The following is a 22,247-nucleotide window of genomic DNA, read 5'->3' on the forward strand; positions in this document are numbered from 1 at the left end:
CATTACAAAAAGCAAATAGGGATGTGATGCAGAAAATGTGATTTCTTATCTAATGCTCTTGTAGAATCATTCCTTCTCTATGGTAGCCACTAGCAACCTAGAAAGAAATAACATCAAAACTTTTTGTGTCTGAAACACTGCCAAATGTATCACTTGGGGGAGTTATACCATCTGCTGTCTCCTGCCTTCTACTGCACCCAGGATCAAAGGGCTCGCATTTACTGAGAACACAACAGTTCTGACGCTTGTCTTTAAAGAAGTTATAAGGAGCTCAGTGCTCCACATAAAATCTGAGAACTGTTCACAGGCATAAATAACCGTGGTACAAACAAACAATGACGTCCCTCTACCCCCTTTGCTGGCCAATGAACTAAGTATCTGGGCTGGAGTAAAATGAACCTTTGATACTGACTGAAGAGAAACAAAGGAAGAAATACAAAATTAAGAACAGAAAGGGGTCATGAAAACCAAGTATTTGAGGAAATAGAGCAAAATAAGCATTTACTTGATGTCTACGACCACAGTCAGATGTAAATCTTGATTCTCCAGCCCTCTTCACATTATGTTATTGTTAACGTTCTACTTTCAGAATTCACTTCAAAGGAAAAGTCTTTTGAAGGGTCAAACTCAAAAGTTCAGTGCTTATCTCCAACTTTCAATTCTGTGTTTTTCAAAACTTGACCCTCTGTCTTGCAATGTAATAACTAACAAAGCAGCTACTACACGTTTTCTACCCCAAACTCTGATGGCAGCAGAGCTTTAAAACTGCTGCATGTGCTGACTGTAAAACAAATTCTCCCCATCTGGTTTATGAGGCCTCAAAGATGGAGCAGCATAAAAATGTCTGGTTTGGATGAATGGGGATGAGGGAAAATATCTCACCAAAACACAAAGGGAAATGTCTAACTTACAGGAAGATCTAAGGCTTAATTTTACAGTGATTTCTACCTATTTGTTAACACCAGCCTATACTGAAATCAGACACTCGCAGAACAGTTTCAAATACTTCAGGATTTGAACTAAATCACAAAATACTGATTTAATATCCCAGCCCCCCGGTGCACAGCTACTGTAACTTCAACAATTATTTTAGGAAGTATGTGGCATTTTTCCTACTTCTCAGCTTCCTCTCTCACCCCCAATTAAAAATTATGTGTATGCTGTGGAAAACAAAGCCAACTATGGAGAAAGAGTCTCTCTTTCACACTGAGAAATGAGCCTGATTCAGTGAGATAAGGCTTGGGGTCAGATAATCCTCTTAACAATACTTTATTTCATGAGAGTCCTTCTTTCCTCCACTAACTAAATTGTAACATACTTGTCTGCCTGTCACAGTACATTCCTCTCCTACTTATGCCCCTCAAAAATACTGTTCTCATTGACTTAAAAAAAAGTGATTTTTTCAGTTTGGTAGTGTCGAAGTGGGGAAAAACAAGTAACTAAAATTCTTTTTTGACACTTGGACAACAAAGTGTTTCAAATGTTTCCATTTAAATATGTACTATTTCATTTCAAATACTGAAGCTCTTCTTCAATTTCAAAAAGTTGTAACAGCAGATTTTTCTTCTTTTTCCTGATGGAAGGGTGTACTTTACTTGATAACTATATGTAGGGGTTTTTTTTAATTAATTAGAATTCATAATATATTTCTAAATTACCAACCCAGTGAGAATTTAGAAACTGCTGTGAGGTCAATTTCACAGACAAAGAAAATTAAAAAAGGGTGCTTCTGTGAAAAGCAAAGAATTTAATACTGAATCAGGGAAGAAAGTAAAACAGCTAGTGATATTGGAGAGAAGACCTAAAAACACTGGTACTTGAGACTGTTTTCAGAGAAATACTGTTTCAATTCTATTATCACATGCAAATATTTTACACCCGCGGTAGTACATTTATTCAAGGTGAGACAGCACAGTGGTACAAGAGTGTTCCATAAGTAATGATGCTATTTGACTCCTCTAAGGCAAGAGCCAAATGTTCTAACTGCATCCCAGTTAGCCTAATTCTCCATCCCACAGTAACTCCCATCCAGTCTGCCCCCTCCAACTCTCCCCTTTCCATCTCAATATCCCTTGACCTCTTCTACATCGCCCAACTATTGTCGTGGCAAAGAGCAGTGGAGGTTACGGCTCAGAATAGCAGACTCGGGGGAGAAGAGCTGCTGAAGCATTCCTTTATGCCCCTCTGCTATTTACGTATTCACAGAAGTAATTTTATCAAACTTTCAAGAACAACTGTTTCTCTGTCAAATGAAAGAACTGATACAACTGGCAGCATAACTGCAACAGTCAAGTATCACAGGACATCGCACAGTACCTGTAAGCCTTATATAAGAGCAATTCACTCCCCTCTTCTGCCAATTGCTGCCAGCACTACTTCAGAAATATTAGAAAAATGTTTTACACTCTCTAATCTGATAAAAAGTCAACTTAATGCACTTTTTATCTCAGAGATACATCTTCACGCTATATAAATAAAAGTAAATTCCAAGACAACATAGAGCCCATTTACAGGATTTATACATCATCCTGTGTTGTTTCCCAGAATTCTGTTTCTCCTTATTTCCTTCAATTTTAATCCACAGCATTCCAGACTTTGGCAGTGGAAAAACTTCACCAACTCCATACTAGACCAACAGAATATTCTTTTACTTTTGGCAGAACTGAAAAACACTGCAACTGCTTCAGCCTGAATGCAGAAGTAAATGTACTCTGGCTGTTTCTTTGGTTTAGAATAAAACTCTAAGGCAAGTGCAAGGACCACTTTACACACTTATCAGGTGGTGCTGAGCACTCTTGTGACAAAAAGCTTCCATTTCTTCCCAGCTAAGAAATTAATTCTCAGCAAGCACAACAGATGTGGAATACATTGTTTCCTCACTGCTGCTAAAACAGCTCTCCCAATTGGTCTTACTGTTCCATTACAGCCCCTCAGAATAACTAATCCATACAGCTTCAAAATGAGAGCTGGTGTTTCCGCATTGTCATCAACTATGTTTTAATCCATAGTTCCAAGCTGTTCTCCCTGCTCTGCAAACACATATACCATACCCTGCTCAGTCAGGGAAATCTAGGCATGAAGAAAATAATCCAGCTTCTAAAAAACCACACATTTTGAAATAAGATGCTAGGAAGAAAAAAAACCAAAACACCAAATAGCAGGCATGTGTCTAAACATATACATGAACATAAATCTCAGCTTCCAATCAGTGAAAGAATAAACACTTCTGCCAGGTACCTGCAGCACTGTGTGAAAGTTCTGGAGTTCCCCTACTCCTCTTTCCCCCTCAGCATTTTGATTCAGAGTACACACATTGTGTGTTTCAGTATGGAAGCAAGCCTACCAGACTGGCTTCTTTAGGAAAAAGGGCTATCATTTCTTCTTGGAGATGAATTTTCAGAATAAGGCCGGTATTAACTGAACTACAGGTGGTACTACATGAAAGGAAACATTACTCAAAATCCTGTTTTTAACCAGCAAGCTATAACAGAAAGATAAAGAGTTTTTACAAACTGGATTTATCAGCACAGCCCAGCTAAGAATTATGTTCCCTAACAGTTTTCATCTCTTCTCAGCTGGGGCTCTTGACCTACTGCTCCATGAAGTGGACTACTATTCTTTAAGCTTTTCAGGAATGACAAGTAGCTGATTAAAAAAAAAAAAAAACGGGCTGGATTTTATTTTTTGAAGCAAACTCCCCAGGTTTACTATGCTGACTAAGACATTGGTTTAACTGTGATGCTTTTGATCTGTAAAATTCAGTTTCACTGAGTCCTACTGAAGAGTATTTCTGCCCTCTATATTCATAGCCTTAGCTGAAGAGATGGAATTTGTCTGCAATAGTCACAGAACTGTGACTAGTTCAGGAGGACCATTACATAAGATCATAATGAATTTAAATTACGAAAACAGAATTGCTTGGGTGCTTGATTAAAGAAACTCAGCTATGAACTCCTTCATTTTGATTCACATGAACTCAAATCATTTTGACAACAAAATTACTAACACTAAAAATTATTCTTATGTCATGTAAGATTCATATGAATTCTTGAGTGTTCTTATTTCTTATATTTTATTCAAAGTTGATGGCCTCAATAATAGGCAAATTTCAATTCAAGTTCTGGATTAAAAAAAAAAAAAATAAAAACAAAAACAAAAAACCCCCACCAAATAAACAAACAGAACCACATGGAAAGTGCACTGTCCTTACATACTACAAAATGCTAACATATTCCAAAACAGGAATATTTCACCCATAATACATTTTTTTAAAATGCAGAGAGGTTTTTGTCATATCACCTATACTTACTAATTAGTTTGCACCAGTTTTTTTTACTTTGCCCTATGCTGACACTAAAACACAACTGATAACAATATGTAATTTATTATTTCATTAACAAGATCTGAAAATACTTGCCACCTCAAATGATTACTTAAGCTGATGAATTACTTTCCTAGGTAGATATGAGGACAGAGATAAATACAAGCACTCTACCCAAGATCTATAGTAAGCACACTGGATGCACATTTTCTTTAAATGCTATCTGACAAACAACTAGTTGCTGTCCACCTGAACACTGTTTCCTTCTATCCACAAAAGCATGAGTGTTTTTATGTTCTACATCAGATCTCACATAAATCACTTGTTCTGTATAACACTACAGTGGTTTTAAGTGAAAACATCAGAAGTCTGTCAGTGAGATAGAATGAAATTTGCTTTGTGTTGTTTCATTAAGGCTGAGAGAAAAAGCAAGCTGATGTTCTAGTCATTTCTCTTCTTTCTGCTGCCGGAAATTCGTGGAAGCAATTCTCATCAGCTATTCCAACCTACCAGGCAAATTATTATCAGAAACGCAGCAAAAAATCTAAGTACTTGTAGAGGGCATAGTAAAGTGCAACTTGAGCATGGTGATTCAGCTTCATATAGAAGCTCGTTAAACAAAAAAAAACATATTAAAGTTTCTAGATCCTAATGATGGCAGAAAAAATTTCCAATTATAACTTTTGAGTATCAGCCTAACAGTACAGGCCTTAATTAGGACACTATTTAAAGAGAACATTAAGTTCTCTTTTGAGTCAGACACACTTATCTCCAAATACACATAGGCTTATTTTCCCATTAAATGAAACTATCAGGAGACATTAGCTAAAGCAACAGATTTTCATTTGGTTTGTTTACACAAGTCATCTCCAATTGTGGGGCAGAGCTTTCCAATACGTTCCCTTCCCTCTTCCTTTCCATCCACAACATTCTTTTTGGAAACTAGACTACAGATGTTTCCTTTGTAACTCCTGAGAGAGAAAGCCCAGTGTTTAGTCTGTGTAGTTACTACCTTTCACCCCAGTGTGGTCTTATATTCCTATTTGGAGTTCACAGTTGCTTTAACAAATAATTCCAGAAGCAAGTTTCTAGCTGTGGGACAGATACAGGCAGGGTTTACAGTTCTGCTAACTTTGTATTCACAATACAGATGAAAAAAAATTATTACAATTTAATAAGTCTAGTAACACGAACATCAGAATTTTAAAAAGTTGTAAACAGTAAGAGTATTACTGCAGGAAATTAAGGCTTGCAGAAAAGGTGTAGTCTTAACTTGAAAAAACTCACTGCTACTACCAACACAAACAGGCACTATGGTTTCAGTATTTCCTATATCCATTTCTTACATCCAGGTTTTCTTTTTCTTCCAGCAAACACCTGATCAAAGCAAAGGAAACATCTGCTGCAGGAAGCACCACAAAGTCACTTGCAATCTATACCTGTCCTTAAAAAATTTAAGAAGTTCTAGAAATAACACTGATTATTTCCTTTTCAATTTCCCAGCATCTCAGATGTTTGCACAAGATTTTACATACCTGCAAAACTTGTTCTTCTGAGGGTGACACAAACAGATCCATTCATTTTGGTTAGCAGTATGAAGTTTTTGGCTGGCAGTAGCCAGGAACATTCTGTCTAAAAGCCTTGCAAACAACAGCAAGTCCTACTTAGGTAAGACCAGTATCTTCTCTCTGTATTTTTATAATGAGGAATTCAAAAGGTACCTCAAGGGTATTAAAGTACCTGGTATCTTGTGGTATCTCGTACTTTTTTTTCCCCTTTCAAATAAAAAGTAATGGGTAAGCTGCAGAGTGAAAATTAAAAACCCCCACCCTTCACAAATAATAAGGGTGAAATTGCTTAAAAAAAAAAAAAAGTAACATTTTTATTACCCTTTTTTAAAACCAGAGCATGTTCAAGGTGACAAGCAATGTTTAAAATGTGATGAACTGAAGCAAATATTATCCTTACTTTACAAGGATAAGCAAAGTACAACATACAACCTGCCTGATCTTTTAGTAAAGCCAGGATTTATATTCAAATATCTGGCAAGACAATTTAAAATGTGGAAGTCTTCAAGTGTTTCTGCTGTTCTAAATTGATCTGTGATATCTAATACTCTTTTAGGTACTGAAAACCGAGTAACTATGCACCCTGGTATCTGAGCCTGCAACTGTTAAGTCACTATATGAAAAAGTTAAATTTATTACTCAAGTACAGACAGGTTATAAGCTTGCTATGAGAAATGGGTCAAATAAGCATTCTGCTCATAAAATGTGTACAACACAGGGCAATAAAATGCACTGACCATTTGACTTTGCTTTGCTGTGTTTGACGTCCAGGCTGCTGTTCTCCACTCTAGTCCTTCAAATTACTGCTACAAAACTCTACAACTGTATCTCCTACCACTGAAAAAAGTGCTCATGGAAACAAAGCAACCACATTTCAAAGATACACTGTCTACCTGTAGAAATGCTTTGAAAGCCTATATTGCAGAAAAGAGACCCAACCTAGGTCTTATTTTAACTTCTAACCAAATAAACGTTAAGCAGAGATAAGCATTTCAGTGATCACTTAATTCTCCCCAGTCACCTTTGGGTAGATAATCAAAACTACTGAGCTCACTGAAGTTTTGGGGTTTGGTTTTTCTAGAGTTTTCTTTGGTTGTTTTTTTTAAATAAACACAACCACCCCAATGACTCATATTCACTAAAGGACTTGCACTGTGCAACTCGACTTTAATAAAGTATTTACACTACACAAAGCCTCTACTGGCTATTCAAAGCCAACGTACAAGCAAGGGCTTTCAACCAACCTACACAAATACCTAAGCACAGGAGCCTGTTTCCAAAGCATATTCCATTTCGTACAGGGTAGGATGGGGAGAGCTAGGATGAAGAGAATTCATTGATTAGAGATCCTTAGCCTATATTTCCTTCCTGATTGTTAAGAGCTACATACACTTCTCTGAAAAACAATGCACGTTACTTGAAACTGGGCCACAGCAGAAAGAAAGTACTTATGGTGAAAGTCTCCTCCCTTTATTATAAAAAGAAGAGGTCTACAGTCACATTCCCCTCAGCACAAGAATATCTGAAATGACTCAAACACCTCTTTCTGTAGAAGTCATAATCCACAAACTGGAAGCACTGCCAACTCAGCTTCAATTTTTGAAGCTGCAATCCTGAACAGAAATTAATTATTCATGTCAAGAGATCATACAACATGTTCTGTTTGGTACCACTATTTCCGTTGCCAAGCATGTGTCAGAAGATCTTAAATATTCAAAAGTCCTCATGAGTATAGATGAACCTTACTGCCCAATTCCTGCTACCTCTTAGCTACCAGTTCTGTAATGGTTGCACTGTTGGCAGCTCAGCTTTAACTCCAGATTAACTTGAGTTACTGTGCTGCTGCCACATTTATGGAGTTGTAAATCACCTACAATACTGCAAACTCTACCCCCTAACAAAGGGCAGTGTAGGACTCATGCTACAAATCAATTTTTGACTTCAACCAAAGCTCAGCACAACACTTTAGCTGCTCAGCTGCAAGGTTATGAAGAAATGAATTATTTGCAGTGCACTTGAAAAGTAGGAAGCATGATGGAATATATTACCCTAAGTAATCTGTCACTGAATGAAAAGAGCTGACATACAAAGGTTCTAGTGAAGTACAAGCAGTAAAAAGAAAAAAAAATAGCAAGGAAAGCACTACACCCTGTGATTACATTAAGGCCATGCTGGAGGGCAGCAGCAGACAATAGTACCAATCCAGTCTTGTATTGTGAAACAAAACCTAAGGACAAGAGGCCTGTTATACCACTGCCATCCCTGAACTGTTTACTTAACATTTTTGCCTACACTTGGAACCATTAATTGTGAGCCAAGCAGGAAAAAAAAAAAAGGCCTTTGAGTCCAGAGCTACGGACAAGGGTGAATAACTTTTTGCTGTTTACCTTTAAAAATCCTTGACAAAACCTTCAGGAAGACAAGTCAAACTATACTGAGCCATAAAGCTCAATCATATAATAAAAGTGTACTGAACATATAGTATTCTCTCAACATGCCAAGAAACCACACTTATAACCAGATGTGTGAGTGTAAGAGTATTGTCTATACAGCTGTAGAAAATCAGGAATGCAAGACAGTGACATCATCAATAGAAGTGTTTAAATTAAATGCAAGCTGTTAAAACACAGTAGTGTTTTACTTCCCAGAGTAGTATTTCCTTCATAAAAAAATTGGATCTAGTGACAAGATATTCCCCAATTTTAAGTGGTAAGTTGACAGAAACAGTATGTGAGAAACTGGGTCATCCAGTATACACTAAGTGCAGCAATGTTTCATTTTTCCATAATGTCAAAATGAATGTGAGGCTGTCTTGTTTTTCTAGAAAAAGGTTGCATGATCCCCTACTCACACTTGTTAATAAGTTATGTAAGATTTCAGACTATCAGATCCTTTATTTGAAACGTAGCAAGAGACTATTTACCCTGTAATCAACCCGTGGAAGAGGCAAAAGCAAAGCAACATGAGAGAACAGTAAATCAAATACTTCTCTCATTCATTTCATTTTTAAGGCCATGTTAACCTCAGAACGTGTACAGGACAGTCTTATCAAAAGGACATGAACACACCTGGGTATCAATTTATGTATACCCAATACTCTGTTCCTGTATAACAAACATAAAATGTTCTTTTTATCAGCCTTCAGTGAGACCAAGAGACCAACCAACAATTCTGTTCAAAAAGTAGGGGATGAGCAGGGAGTTAGGACGGGTATACAAAAAGGAAGCAAAGTGGGAACAGTCAACCCAAACAGCAGAAAACTTGAAATGGTATTAACGCTCAAAGTTTTCATAAAGAAATGGTTCCATAAAATTATTTCTGCAAAAATTTCCATTTTCTCTCATCGACAGAATCATATCTAGCTAGAAATCCTAGACAGAGCTACAGTACTCTGAACCTTAAATAGCTATACTAATCTAAAACTTACAAAAGTGAAGAGAAAATACTCTTTAGGATGATCTGAAATTTGAAGGGGGTTCCAAAAGGGCGTAAGTGCAATTATAAAACACATTCTCTGCTACCAAATAAAGTTTTTTATTGTACTTGTGAAGGACAAGCCCTGCATTCATCACTTCTCATTTCTGATCATGTAAACCCAATAGCTAGAGTGTAAGTGAAAGTCTGAAAAGGTCTTGTTTTCACAGTTCTCTCCTTTTGGTAATGGCAGCTTCAATGCAAGTGACCCCCAAACTTCTCCTTTGCAAATTTCGAATGATTTTATCAAAAGGACCTGGGAGTTTTAAGAACAATCACGTGAAAGATTTAGTCTTCAAGAAAAAGGATGACACTGGATAAATATTTATCCATCTCAGGCATAAACTCAGTAATGTTTGTGAGAATATAGATGAAAACAGCAGAGATTTGGTATGAGTAGTTACAGAAATCCTCCTCTTCAAGTTTTCAAAAACAACAGACAATACAAGATTTTGATTCTTAAATTTATTTTTAGCAGGATGTGTGTACTAATGGATGGTGACATCATTAGAAGATAGGTCCATGTTCACCACCTGCAACAGAAGCTAGAAAGACATTAAAGAAAGCAATTTAAGAGTTAAAAATGACACTACTTACCCCAAACATACTTAGGAAAGTCACCTACTAAGCAGTACTGTTAGCTTTTGATGCAGACATGGTATTATTTATTTGTTACCAAAATCTCCTTTCAAGATTTAATGCATACATTACCTTGATTTTTATGTGAATCATGTGCTTCTGTTTCAGAAATAACAATTAGAGAAACTCTCATTCTTAAAAAAACTACTCATAGAAAGATTGGTTATTCAAAATTACTTACCTGTACATTGTCTTTAGAAGATAAAAGATCTGCAAATTTAGGTCTAATGGTCCCATCTAAAGTTGAAAGCTAATGAGAATTCTCTGGAAATTCAAATTCTATTGCTGTTAAACCAGGTCAACAGCAAGTAACATTTCTAGATTCAACCAAGAATACATCCACTTGTTTCTTGCCATCCCTGGTTGTTTAACAAATCAGTAAGCCAGGGTCTCAGCATTATACTCACAGATTGGTGATACTAATTCAGGAAGAAATGAAGACTTGATATGTTACGACCCAGAGACCATGTTATACTAAGAAAAATGTCAATAGCCAGAAGTCTAACAAAAGAAACAATCTTGTCTAGAACAAATTAATTTCATCAGAAATCACACTTGAGCAGCGAAACCTAGGAACACAGTTCAGGGAAATACATTCTCAAAGAATTAGGTGACAGGCCCCTTTCCCAGTGCTATTTCAAATGTGAAGCCAAGAAGCAAGGCTCAATTTAAGGTATAGAATTTCCCAAGACAGTAAAGACAGAGTCCTTGCTTCACCTCCATTTCTTATGAACTAAAAACAAAACACAGGAGCTAAGTCAGGAGGCTCTGCAGACAGTATCATGAAAACATCCTGATCTTAACATTTCAAAACATCAGAATGTTTATCAGCCTCCACTTCTCAAACCAAAAAGCACTAATGGTAGTGAGCATGAGGTCACTTCATTTATCTTAACACTAGCTTAGAAACTTCATTGTAAGGTTGTTGTTCTTAAAGATCTCTTGGCTCATCAGCCTTTATTAGTAACCTGGGTTGACACCATCTCAGCTCACAGTTCTTTATTAGTAATTCACATGTGTACCACACTGATTAGCCTAAAAACATTCTTACAGTATCCTTCAACATCCTAGGACTTCATCTGTTTAAAACAGACTGCTACAGCTACTGAAGAGCGTCTCCCACTTTTTAAAGAAAGACCTCAAACTAGTCCAAAAAAGGAACTGTGCTGTATTAGAATGCAATTCTTTAGCAGTTTAAATAATTCAGCCAAGAAACCTGGTTTTAAGGACTATGACAGCCCAGTAATATGCAACTCCTGTCTCTTACAATTATGAATTCTCTGATCTAGTAATACTGGGAAATTAAACTGGTTTATATTTGATGAAAACAACGAACAAGGGCAGAATCTGTTCACAGCTGCACTACCATTTGTGATTTCTTTTTAACTGAGCTCTCTTGTTTTCACAGAATTATAAATCTGTCTGAAACACCAAGTCACTGCCTTTTGAGCAACTCACTATCCCAGTGGTCTACTATACCTAAACAGGGAATAATTCCTGGTAGTGAGCTACAAAAACAAGTCAGTGTCTCTATACAACCAGTCCTTCACTGAAATTGGGTATTTGTCCTTCAAATCCACTACACACAGTCAGAGGGGAGGTAGGGCATGTGATGAAAAGCTTAAGGCTTCCTGTTCTTTAATCTTCCAGGTTCCATTATCCAGTTGGGTCAGTTGCTATTGCAATCAGAACTACTGTGATACCACCTATCTTACATGAAGTTGGTTGATATTCTTCCCACAGGATAAACACACACAGTAAAGTTGACAGGAAGAACCTTCATCAATTGCTTTTCTGTGAGGCATAGAGGAAAGTAAGTAAGTCAGGAAATAAGAGTGGGAATGATACAACTGATCTGAATGATGATTTCAAATACATTGTGAACAGCATTTTCCTGAACAAAGGCAACACAAAATCTGAACTCAAGTTATAAAAAGGTAAAAAAAAAACATTAAGCAAAGAAAATGTTCCTGACAGGCCTGTATGATGAAACCTTAAGAGTAATTAATTTGGGCATCATATATCCATATGTTACAGTTACAGGGCACTGCAACTGTTTAGATATCTCCTCTTGAAAAATGATACAGCTTCAGTTCTATTACTGTAGTACTCAAGTTAGCCCTGGTAAGCAATTGACATAAAATTATGGACATATTCTAAACATGTGGGATGTTCAACAGGAGGCTTTACAGTATTACATGGTAGGAAAGGAAAACAGATGACTGGGAATAGCAAAGGACAGAATAACTTAGGGGACCATGCTCATAATGAGCTGCTGACTCTGCATCCTTCTTTTATTATGATCTGTCTGGTCCTAATGGTGCTAGTGCTACTAACCAGCTGTATTAGAGGCTGTAGAGGTTAAAACAACATTTTACTAGGTTTAATGGATGCTTGAGTCTGGTTAAAAAGTTGTGCTGAAACCAATGATTAAATTCTTATCCTTTAGCAAATACATAACTAATACTTACAACAGTGAATGAAAGGAGCATGAAAAAAAATTGTGAGAAATTACGTTTGTAACACTCAGGGTAAGAGTTTTTATCTGCACTACTAAAACTAAGTCTGTACATATAACAAAGACTGAACAGCTAAAAAACCAAAGAGCTGGTTTAACAGGTTTAGAACACTGGAATCAAACAAAATGTTAATAATGTGCTGGAAGCAAAGATGTAAGAGTTGCAATTAAATATTTATCTTTGGAGATAACAGTTTTTTAGGTCAACTAAAAACATTTGCAAGAACAAGCTTTAGTGAAGAATGGACTAAAACAAAACATTACGCACTTCCAGCTTATGTTCTTTCTCTGCAAGGAATTCTTTTTGACATCGGAGAAAGTCTGATAACATTCGAGTCAGCTGTTTTCTATCATCTATTTCAGCTGCCAACCTGCCATTGTAATCCGCCAGCAACATACATGCATCATCTACCATTTTGGAAAGTTGCTCTCCAGATTCCTTATCTAAAAAGCAAGCAAAGAAAAACAATTAAAGCATGATTTCATCACACATCATTAAGTTCTCAGAACAGCATTTTGGTTACTGGGTCCCCAACCCTCACCTGTTATTCTGTCTAACAGGGACACATCTTGGACCTCTATAGGCAGCGAGGCTATTCTCTGATGAACTGCTGCATCCCCAGAGGCAGCATTTTCTAGTTCTTGTAATGCTCTAATGAGATCTGTGGTCTGAAAAAAGCATGCAAGATGGAGAACTACTTTAAGTAAACAGATCCTAGAACAAAACAGTATCTTACAATAAGCTTTTGGAATTGATTTGATGGCAATTTCAACAGCATTTACAGCATCAGCTTTTCGATGGAAAACAAAACCAAACCTTTCATTCTCAGGACAATATTGCAGCGTTCCCAGTTTTAAAGGTCACCTTCCTCCAACACATTTTTTTCATTTAAATTCTTGGTATATAAGGATTACTTATACATCTTTTATTTTTGACAGTGAATATTTTACAATACCTTTCATTTTACTACAGATTTTTAGCATTATCTTTCGTGTCATTTTGCTTCACTATTACATCCGACCAGATCAGTATGCTTCTTTTGAAAGTAGAGCTCATGTGATTATTTGAGGACAGTCATTCCTGACCATAACAAAAAGCCTTTTGAGATAGGGCAACACCATAATAAAAAACCCGCAAGAATTAGGAAAGCTGTAACAGTGCAAGGTAGACAATTTTTCCCAACCATCATGATTGCAACTCTGAGAAATATTTTACTGATAAATCCATAATAATAATTACTCTAATACATGGGATACTCATTACTACCCTGGAAACTGAATGAGAACCCAAAACACTGTAGAAACTACTGCTGAAATCCTGATGTGAGCAAAGCTGGACATACAGTTAATACATTCAGGTTTAGTGTCAAATGACTAAAGTTACAACATACTTGTAACCTGAAATACTGTGAAAAGTTTTTGCACAGAAACAGTACCTCATTAAAAAGAAAAACAGAGATCATTCAAAAACAGGAGTAACTGAAAAATTCTGCATGAAATCATATGTAAATACAGAATTTTATAAACATGTTTTTACCTGAGGAGGGTCAGTGGGAGAACTTCGAGGTGAACAGTTATTTTCATCAACTTTTATCTGTTCATACGTGCGCTTCCTCCCCTTTCTGTCTCCATCTAAATGAAAACAAACAGAGCAGTCAGGGAAACAGTATTTCAAAGAAGAGACTGAACCTTGATATACACACACAAAATACTTACACAAAGCTTGCCTAAGTTGTTCTAATACATCATTTTCATAAACAGACCTTTCTTCCCAGATAGACAGCACTCGGCCAAGGTGTTTCTTACAACTCTCATCAGACTCACTGTTACAGGGGAAAAAAGCAAGTATCAGCACTAGGTAGAAGTACAGTGCTGCTATATGATTATTTTTCACAGAAGAACCTTCACATACCTTAGCAATATCCAAGCATCAGAAGTCAAATAATCTCAGAAAATAACAAAATCACATTTTAAAGAAAAAAAAGCAAATGCCAGTTCATGGTGTCTTAGCAAGCACATAAATAAAAAAGGGCCAATGCCCAACTCTCTGTTTTCTTGCTCAACCCATAAATCTGTAGGTCTGTAACCCTATTATGAAAACACTGCAAACAGGTTTGTGTTGCTTCAACAGCTGTGTATCATTGTGAAAATAATCCTGTATCAAGACTCTAGCTTCCTCATGCGATGAGATTAATGGCTGCTGGGGAAAAGCAAATCATGAAACACCAGCAATGAAAAATATCAAACTGTTGCAGCACATATACACAGACTGAAAGCAAGTCTTAGTTTCAGGAATAGCTGACAGCTTTCCAAAGCAGAACTGAATGCTGATGAATTTACTATGAAACTTCATCCAACAGCATTAAGACTCTGCAAGATCAAAAGAACACTGAATAAATTAAATTAACAAGACCTCAAGTAGAAAAACAGCACACAAAGACTAGCTGGGTCAGAAGAGACCAACTGAGGACTTCTCTAAATCCCCCTCAAACACAGTATGAAGAAGGACACTGCACATACAAGTTTACCATACCTTGAAACATGCTTAAAAGCCTCCACTATTACTGGAGCAAAGTCTTTTGTAAATTCTGGTCCTTTTCTTTTGCTGTTCTGTATGACATCATTGGCCAAGTACAGGAATGTCAGCTTCCTATTTGGTTTTGCTAATAAAAAGAATAATAAAGAATAATTAGAAATTTTATTTCCTTTAACTAATACCTACTTATCCACATTTATACCAAATACAAACACCCACCTCCAGACCTCCCCCACTCTGAAATAAAAGATGGTTTTTTCTGTTTCCATTACTGCTTACAACCATTTCACATTTACAGCATTTTCATGTGAAAAGACTCCAGTCACCCATTGGGTTTTCTCTCTCTTCCGCTCTCTTTGTACAAATTCCTCTTCCTTCATAGTATGAAAACTTCCCTTTAGCATCATCTTTGAAAACAAACAGGAAAAACCCCAGAAATTCCAAAGTGTCCTTCAGACCCCAACTATTCTCAGGTGTTTTCCTGAGTCTTATGAGATTTGTCTGTTAGGTAGCCCTCATGGATTTCTTCAGCTTTCCTTTGAGCCTGCACAAATTTCTTACACTCATGAAGTCCTCTCACAAGTCACTTCACAGATCCACAGTCACTCATTCCTGTGAAGAACCTCCTCCTTTTCAGTCTGAATTTCATCAGTCTTACACACCCACTTCTCATTCTCGCATTTGAGCAAACTGAACAGTCAACCCCTAGTCAGACTCCTTGTTATCACTGTGATACTTTCCTCCCTCATCTCCTAATTGTTAAATACTCACATGCTGGTAGCTGTAACATCAAGAAAACATTCCAAAACCACTTTCAGGCTCCTTGGTGTATCCCTTCTCCAAGCATCGTAAGTATTCTACCTCCTCTCCATTAATGTGCAATAGATTACAAGCTTGCAATTTACAAGTTGCTTTTGAAAATCTATTCCATGTTTTTTAAGTGTTCCTACCTGGGTGTTTTCATTTACAATCATACTTCATCTAATCTTCAGTAGTCTACAAGTCTATAACTCTTATTGTAACACTTCTATCCTTGGTTAACACCAGAATATCATTACCACTACATAGTCTCAGTATGTACACTTTGATTTTAAAAAGAGGTTTCTTTTGAAAGACAAGGTTTTTCTGCCCTCTCAACTGTAGTAAAGCCAGTCTAGGATTTCCTATAATTCATGCTTAGTCCACAATGTGATTTGATTTTGTTAATTTCTATTCCAACCTCTCAAAAATGCAGAACCATCACCCTCACATACAAAGAGAAAATTCATTGTTGATATGCTTTCACTCCAGGGAAATGTTTTTGAGAATAAATTTTGCACTACAGAAAGGCTCTTCTGAGGGGTTTCTCCTTGAAGTACTGAATTTTTCCCATCCTCTTGGACAGACATATCTAACAAGTTGAGAGTTCTGGACTAAGTGGGGGAAAAAAACGTAAAAACACACCTATCTCCTACAATCAAGGCAAACTAAAGAGTGGCAAAAAAAAGAATTAGTTTGGAAGTGCTGGACACAAGGTGGATCTATTAAAAGTCTACTCCAAACACTGAAGTCACAATAGGAAATAAATTTGTGACAAAATCTGGCTAATCTAAAATGTAGATTTTATAAACTTATGCTACTCAATTTCTATATTAAAACCTGACTGATGATACAACAACACATCTCCTACCTAGGTTTCAGGTAAATCAAAGTTCTGACACATAGAAAGCTTTGAATAATTCAAAGAGAGAATCTTAGAAAACACATATTGTCTCACAGGCATACCAAAAAAGTAACGAGCACTTACCCAAGATGACCCTGCACCCCTCCCCATTTCTTAAATAAGCCCAGAATTATGACTCAAAATCTAATGAAGCAGGTCACTCCCCATACTATATCCTCTGGAACTGCATGCAAGATAGGTCCTTGTCCATCCATTTTACAGAAAAAAAATCACGTTTTAATGCTCAGTGATGGAACTAATTTGTGACAAATCTTATCTTTCCAGCATAAGCCAAATCAATTGGGCTGGCAAAGACAGGAGATGCACGCACAGTGCCACGAAATCAGGTAGTGCTGATTCTCACAAAACCTAGACTTGATCTATTCACCGCAGTAAAGAGATCCATGTATCAGGTTTGGAAAAGCCTTTGAAAACCCAGAAACTCACTTTCAGGTTTATTTCACCTAGTACTACCTTTTCAGCTTGCTATTACAATTCAACATAAACAAAGCTGCACACAATGAACAAAAATCCTAAACCCACTATTAAGCTAATTGTGGCTTTGGTTAAAAGTTCAATCAATACTGTACCCTTATGTTCACAAAGACAACTGTGAAATAAAATTGAATCCCTCTTGCTGTAAGAATGTGGTGCACAAAATTCCAATGCTGAAAATTATGCCTAGTCTTGAGAATGGTTTCCTTTCATTTCACAAATCTTCAAGACTTACACACTGATCTACTAGCAACCTGCCTTACCCACGAGACTAAAGTACAGTGTAACCTCTGGCAACTGAAGCTGACAAATTTGAGCTGAAAAGCATTCTACTACGACTGTAAATTAACTATTGAAGTCTGAAATACAAAACTGAATTCAGGACCATGCAGATCTGTTCTGGAAAAAAATTATGTTAAAAGCATCTTTCTTCACTTGTAGTGACACGAACTTTGCAGTCCAGGGCTTTGATAAATCTCAGAACAACAAAATGGATCAAATGGATTATTTTAAGTGCCCTCGACACGTGGCAAGGCTATTAGCAAAAGCATTCCTACTGTGAGAAGAAAATGAAGGGGAAAAAACATAAGAACTTAGGTTGAAGAAGGATCTGTAAGGCACATGCTGCCAGAGTGTACAGTGTTATAAGTACCTCTGGTACACTAACAGTACAGTGAGCTAACACAAAACTTCTAAGAAATCATCCACATTGTACTGAGTCATCTTTTCAGAAGATTTGTGCAGCGTTCACATAACTCCTCTGCTTGTTTCAGTTAGATTTACCACTTAGCCACCAAAGCAGCTCCCTGAAGCACTGTATTCTGAAATATTTTAACATGTCACCAGTGCTGGTTGGTGTAAGAGCCACATTAAGCAGATTATTCTGATTATAAAGCATCCACAATGACACTAAGTGGGATCTGCATCTTGCAAATGAAACTATGTCTGTCCGAAAAATGTACCTGACATGTTTAAATGCCAATGAATATCCTTCAGATATTAATGATATTTCACCTACAACTGGCATACTGAGGCATCCAAGTGGAAACTACATTATTAAGTCTTAGTTTTTGGCAAGCCATGCTTCTTAGGAAAGCATACCTGGGTACGCCTGGTTCTTTGCCAGCTCAATATAGATGCCCTGACATTCTGTGCTTTAGTCCATAACACTTAGAGAACTCCTCACACTGATAAGACACCATTTTAGTGCAAGAAACTAGTATTTTACCTCGAAAGGCAATAAGATGGTCATTTTTACTGAGGTTAGCTCTGGCAATCAAAGGCAGCATAATCACCTATATTTGTCTTCTCCAGGTTTACCTCCTGATTTGAAATTGAGCTCTCATGAAGATTGCTAGTAACATGCCCATTAGTTTCATGCTGTTCGACACCTCTTCCCTAGAGCCAAGAGATATTTGCCATCTTAGATATAACTATAGAAAAACACCCAAGCATAAGAGATTTCACTCACATCCCACTTCAACTGTATAGATTGACTGAGCCATCTGAAAATGTTACATCAGGCTTTAAGGTTCTACAGGCCAGCTTTGCTACATCGACTGACCTTGAAAGAAAATACCATCTAACAAGAGGTTTTGAGACAATAAGCTTCAGTATATTAAAATCCCCCAACAGTTATCAGGACTAAACAGTTTATTTAGCACACTAAAGTTATGTAATATGGATTCAAATAAAGACTTGGCTCAATAGCTTTAGAATTACTTTAGTCTACATACATGCAGGAGAGTGTCATCACTTCTAGAATCTCTAGGACACTTCCTGTCTCACAGCACGTTTCACACCTTTGCAAGAGAAGTTCACAACATCTCTGTAAACACTCAACAAGCTTTCAAGTTTTTTATTATCCAACCAAACATCTTCAGGTCAAGCAGCACTGAAGCTTGAGGGTAAGATCACTGATTCTTCACACTGAGGAGAGTTAACCTGAGTTTTTATGCAAGCTGATGAAGTGCAGCATTTTTTGTAACATGACTGTAAAAAGCCACTTGAGAGGCTGCCACCAGAAAGGACAATTTAAAGATAACATAATCCATAAAAGGCACACTGTACAATGAGCACTTAAAATTCATTAACCTTCTTTTAAGAAAAAGTTAAACTAAGTGTTCAACATTGCACAGTCACCTGATTCTCCTGGTGAATTTTACCAAGGTTTGATAACTGCTGTGTTTTCTTTTCAAAGAGGGGAATGGGATTGCCCACTTGGATTGACAGTCCAAGTACTCTGACTTTGAGTTTGGAGGCCAATAACAAAGAGAACACAACATACAGACACTTCTGGGAAAAAGGCCATCAGCATCAAATTACCAGGGGATGCAGAAAGCTGGTCACAGACCAAGGAAACCATTCCAACATAATTACTCTGCAGAAGCTTCCCACTGCACTTGGTGTATCTTGAATTACCTGAACACATGAAACAAACCAATTTCTTTCATTGGCTCGCCTGGCTAGTACAGTGCCAAGATGGATATGAATTAACAGCAACAACAGTCTCAGGACAAGAAAAAGACATTACACTTAAGTATTCAGAATCAGAATGGTAAAACACAGGCAGGTACAGGTAAAATATGAGTTCTCGACATACAGCACTAAGTAAACACATATTTGGACTACACTATCCAAATATAACTATTTTAAATAGTTATACTCTTATATTGCTACTCTGTTGCTCCTAACTGTAGGTCATTTTTTAAATCATGTGTGTAGCAAATAGGTTTCTCTATTACTCAATTACTCTATGACTCAATTACTCCAATTCACCTAAAGTTTTGCCTGTTATTTGATGATCTCCAAACCTTTTGGCATAGATGAGAAAATTCACATGGATAAGCAGGAAGGCACCCACAAGCACCTCTGTCTTAAGTATTCTTACTGGCCTCCTCAAGAACACCTACTAACCAGCCAAGTCAGGAAGCCACAGTTTTCTTTCTTTTAATTAAAACAGAATCTATTTATTCTCTCACATGGGCCAATGACACTATAGCACCATTAAGTAAAATAATCTTACAATCACCAGTACAGAAAGATTGCTTCTGGCAGAAAAAGCTACACAACATAGTATAGAAAATAATTGCAAATCAGGAACTTATTTCCTATGATCTACTTCCCATCTGCAAGGCAATATACTGCAATCAGTTTTGGCTGTAGTTGTGCTTCAAAGCAGTTGACTTGAGTATCAGAGTAATTCAAATGCAATACAACTTTCAAATCTGCTTTCAGTGTTGCTGGGCCTTCTCAATTTGCCTACTAAAATCCTCTATCTTCCAAATTTCAGCAGCTGCCACAACAGCCACTAGCTTCAGGAAAACATATTGCATCAGTGCCAACAGCTATACTGAGTGAGGACCCAAACACCAGCATATGTCCCAGTAGCAGAAGTTGCAGACAAACAACTACAAATAAGCAAAGAATAATAGCTTCTCATACCACTGAATGACTTCAACACCACAAAACAACAAAAAAAAAAAAGGCATATTAACTGGAACAGCAGGTAAACTGTCAGAGTCAAGCACTAAAAAAATACATCCATCCCTCTGTAGCAGCCCAGATGTACTTACACAGTTGTGGCTGTCTTAACCCAGATAAGCTGTGCAGGGAAGAGTGATCAGTGTGACACGGGTGAGGTGACAGATGACAGCCAAAACAAGAGGGCAAATGATTAAGGGGGGTGGGGGATAATTAGCATCGGTTTCTGAGGCTGACTAATCAATGAGATGCCATGTCAGGTTCTGAGGAAACAGATACTTGAATCTGAAACTAGGTTTAAAGATACAACACGACAACGTCCTGTGCAGAGCCAAGAGCTGGACTTGATGATCCTTGTGGGTCCCTTCCAACTCAGAATATTCTGTGATTATTAAAATATCAGTAGGACATAAATACCTAACAATTGACAGAGCTGGACCTGGAAAAGCTAACAGAAAATGAGATGACAGGAAAAGATTATTACAGACAACTAACTGGAGCTTGAAATAACAACTCCTATATAACAAACTTTTAGCAAGTTTGGGGTTTGTTTTTCTTTGAAAAAGAATTCATTTTAACCCAGTACTGCAAATCGCACACTGAGCCTCCTGAACAAGCACTTATTGTTCACCCTTGAAGGCTGATGCTTTGAATTATGGAACTGAAATTTTTCATTTCAAAACAAAACATATAAACAAGTAAAAAATCCCTACCGTTTCAGAGAATCCTGAAACTAGGCAGCAAGAGATGCATGAAAGAGAACATACCTGATTTGCAAGTAAAAAATAATTCTCAACAGACTCCATCTCAGAAAAGCCTATTCAGAGGAGTTCCTAGGGGTTTTCCCAGCAGCCACTTACTGACTGTAGGTTTACACAACAAATTTTTATGTATTATACCACTACTCAGTTTAAAAAAAAAACACCCAGTAAGTTATTCCCTTTAAGGATACACAAAACTACATAGTTTAAATGGGCCCACCAGTTGCATTTTGGGAATGACTGATGTATTCACATTACAAGTTAATTAATTAGTACTACTTAACTACTTAAATACTGGAAAAGCTTATGACTACCAAGTAATTAACTATTTAACTTCAAGTGTCACATCTCACATACATCTGAAATCTAGCCAAAGCAGGATCATTTTCCTCAGTACAAACTTTTCAAGAAAACCTGTACATGAAGGTGTATGGAACCGATGACCTCTAGATGTGCCAGAATATGAGACCTGACTAGTATCAATTAAGCCAAGTAAACAGAAGGGCACTAAGACTTCATGTTGTGTAAATTATGTGTGCATTTGAAAAGCTGCCTCTTCACCTCTACTCTAACTATTTTAAAAATAAAAGAATCAGAACCAAACATTTAAGAACAAAAGAGCTCCGATCTTAGCACTCGTTTTCATGAATCACTAGAGACACGTTCAGAAAGGCTCATGCAAGCTCATCTGACTCAAGTGATGTTTTACCAAAACTGAAAGCATCCAGAAAAAATGTAACATCACACTAT

General features: G+C 37.0%; 1 protein-coding gene across 3 annotated transcripts in view; it reads right to left on the reverse strand.

Moving 5' to 3' along the window:
• Positions 1-22,247, reverse strand: part of RPRD1A (regulation of nuclear pre-mRNA domain containing 1A) — a 44,679-nt gene that overhangs the window by 19,857 nt on the left and 2,575 nt on the right. Inside the window, exons 2-7 of one of the 3 annotated variants that reach the window (XM_027643898.1) lie at positions 15,054-15,183; positions 14,237-14,343; positions 14,058-14,152; positions 13,063-13,189; positions 12,789-12,964; positions 2,317-2,376 (exon numbers count right to left, since the gene is read on the reverse strand). In XM_027643898.1, the coding sequence (XP_027499699.1) occupies positions 2,341-2,376; positions 12,789-12,964; positions 13,063-13,189; positions 14,058-14,152; positions 14,237-14,343; positions 15,054-15,183 (671 nt within the window). In that variant the 3' untranslated portion in view covers positions 2,317-2,340. Of the gene's footprint in view, positions 1-2,316; positions 2,377-9,813; positions 9,909-12,788; positions 12,965-13,062; positions 13,190-14,057; positions 14,153-14,236; positions 14,344-15,053; positions 15,184-22,247 lie in introns of those variants that run through there. The other 2 variants (XM_027643897.1, XM_027643895.1) reach the window with 2 other exon arrangements.

The sequence above is a fragment of the Corapipo altera genome, unplaced genomic scaffold, assembly GCF_003945725.1.
Source record: "Corapipo altera isolate COAL_440 unplaced genomic scaffold, ASM394572v1 24b, whole genome shotgun sequence".
Lineage (NCBI taxonomy): Eukaryota > Metazoa > Chordata > Aves > Passeriformes > Pipridae > Corapipo > Corapipo altera.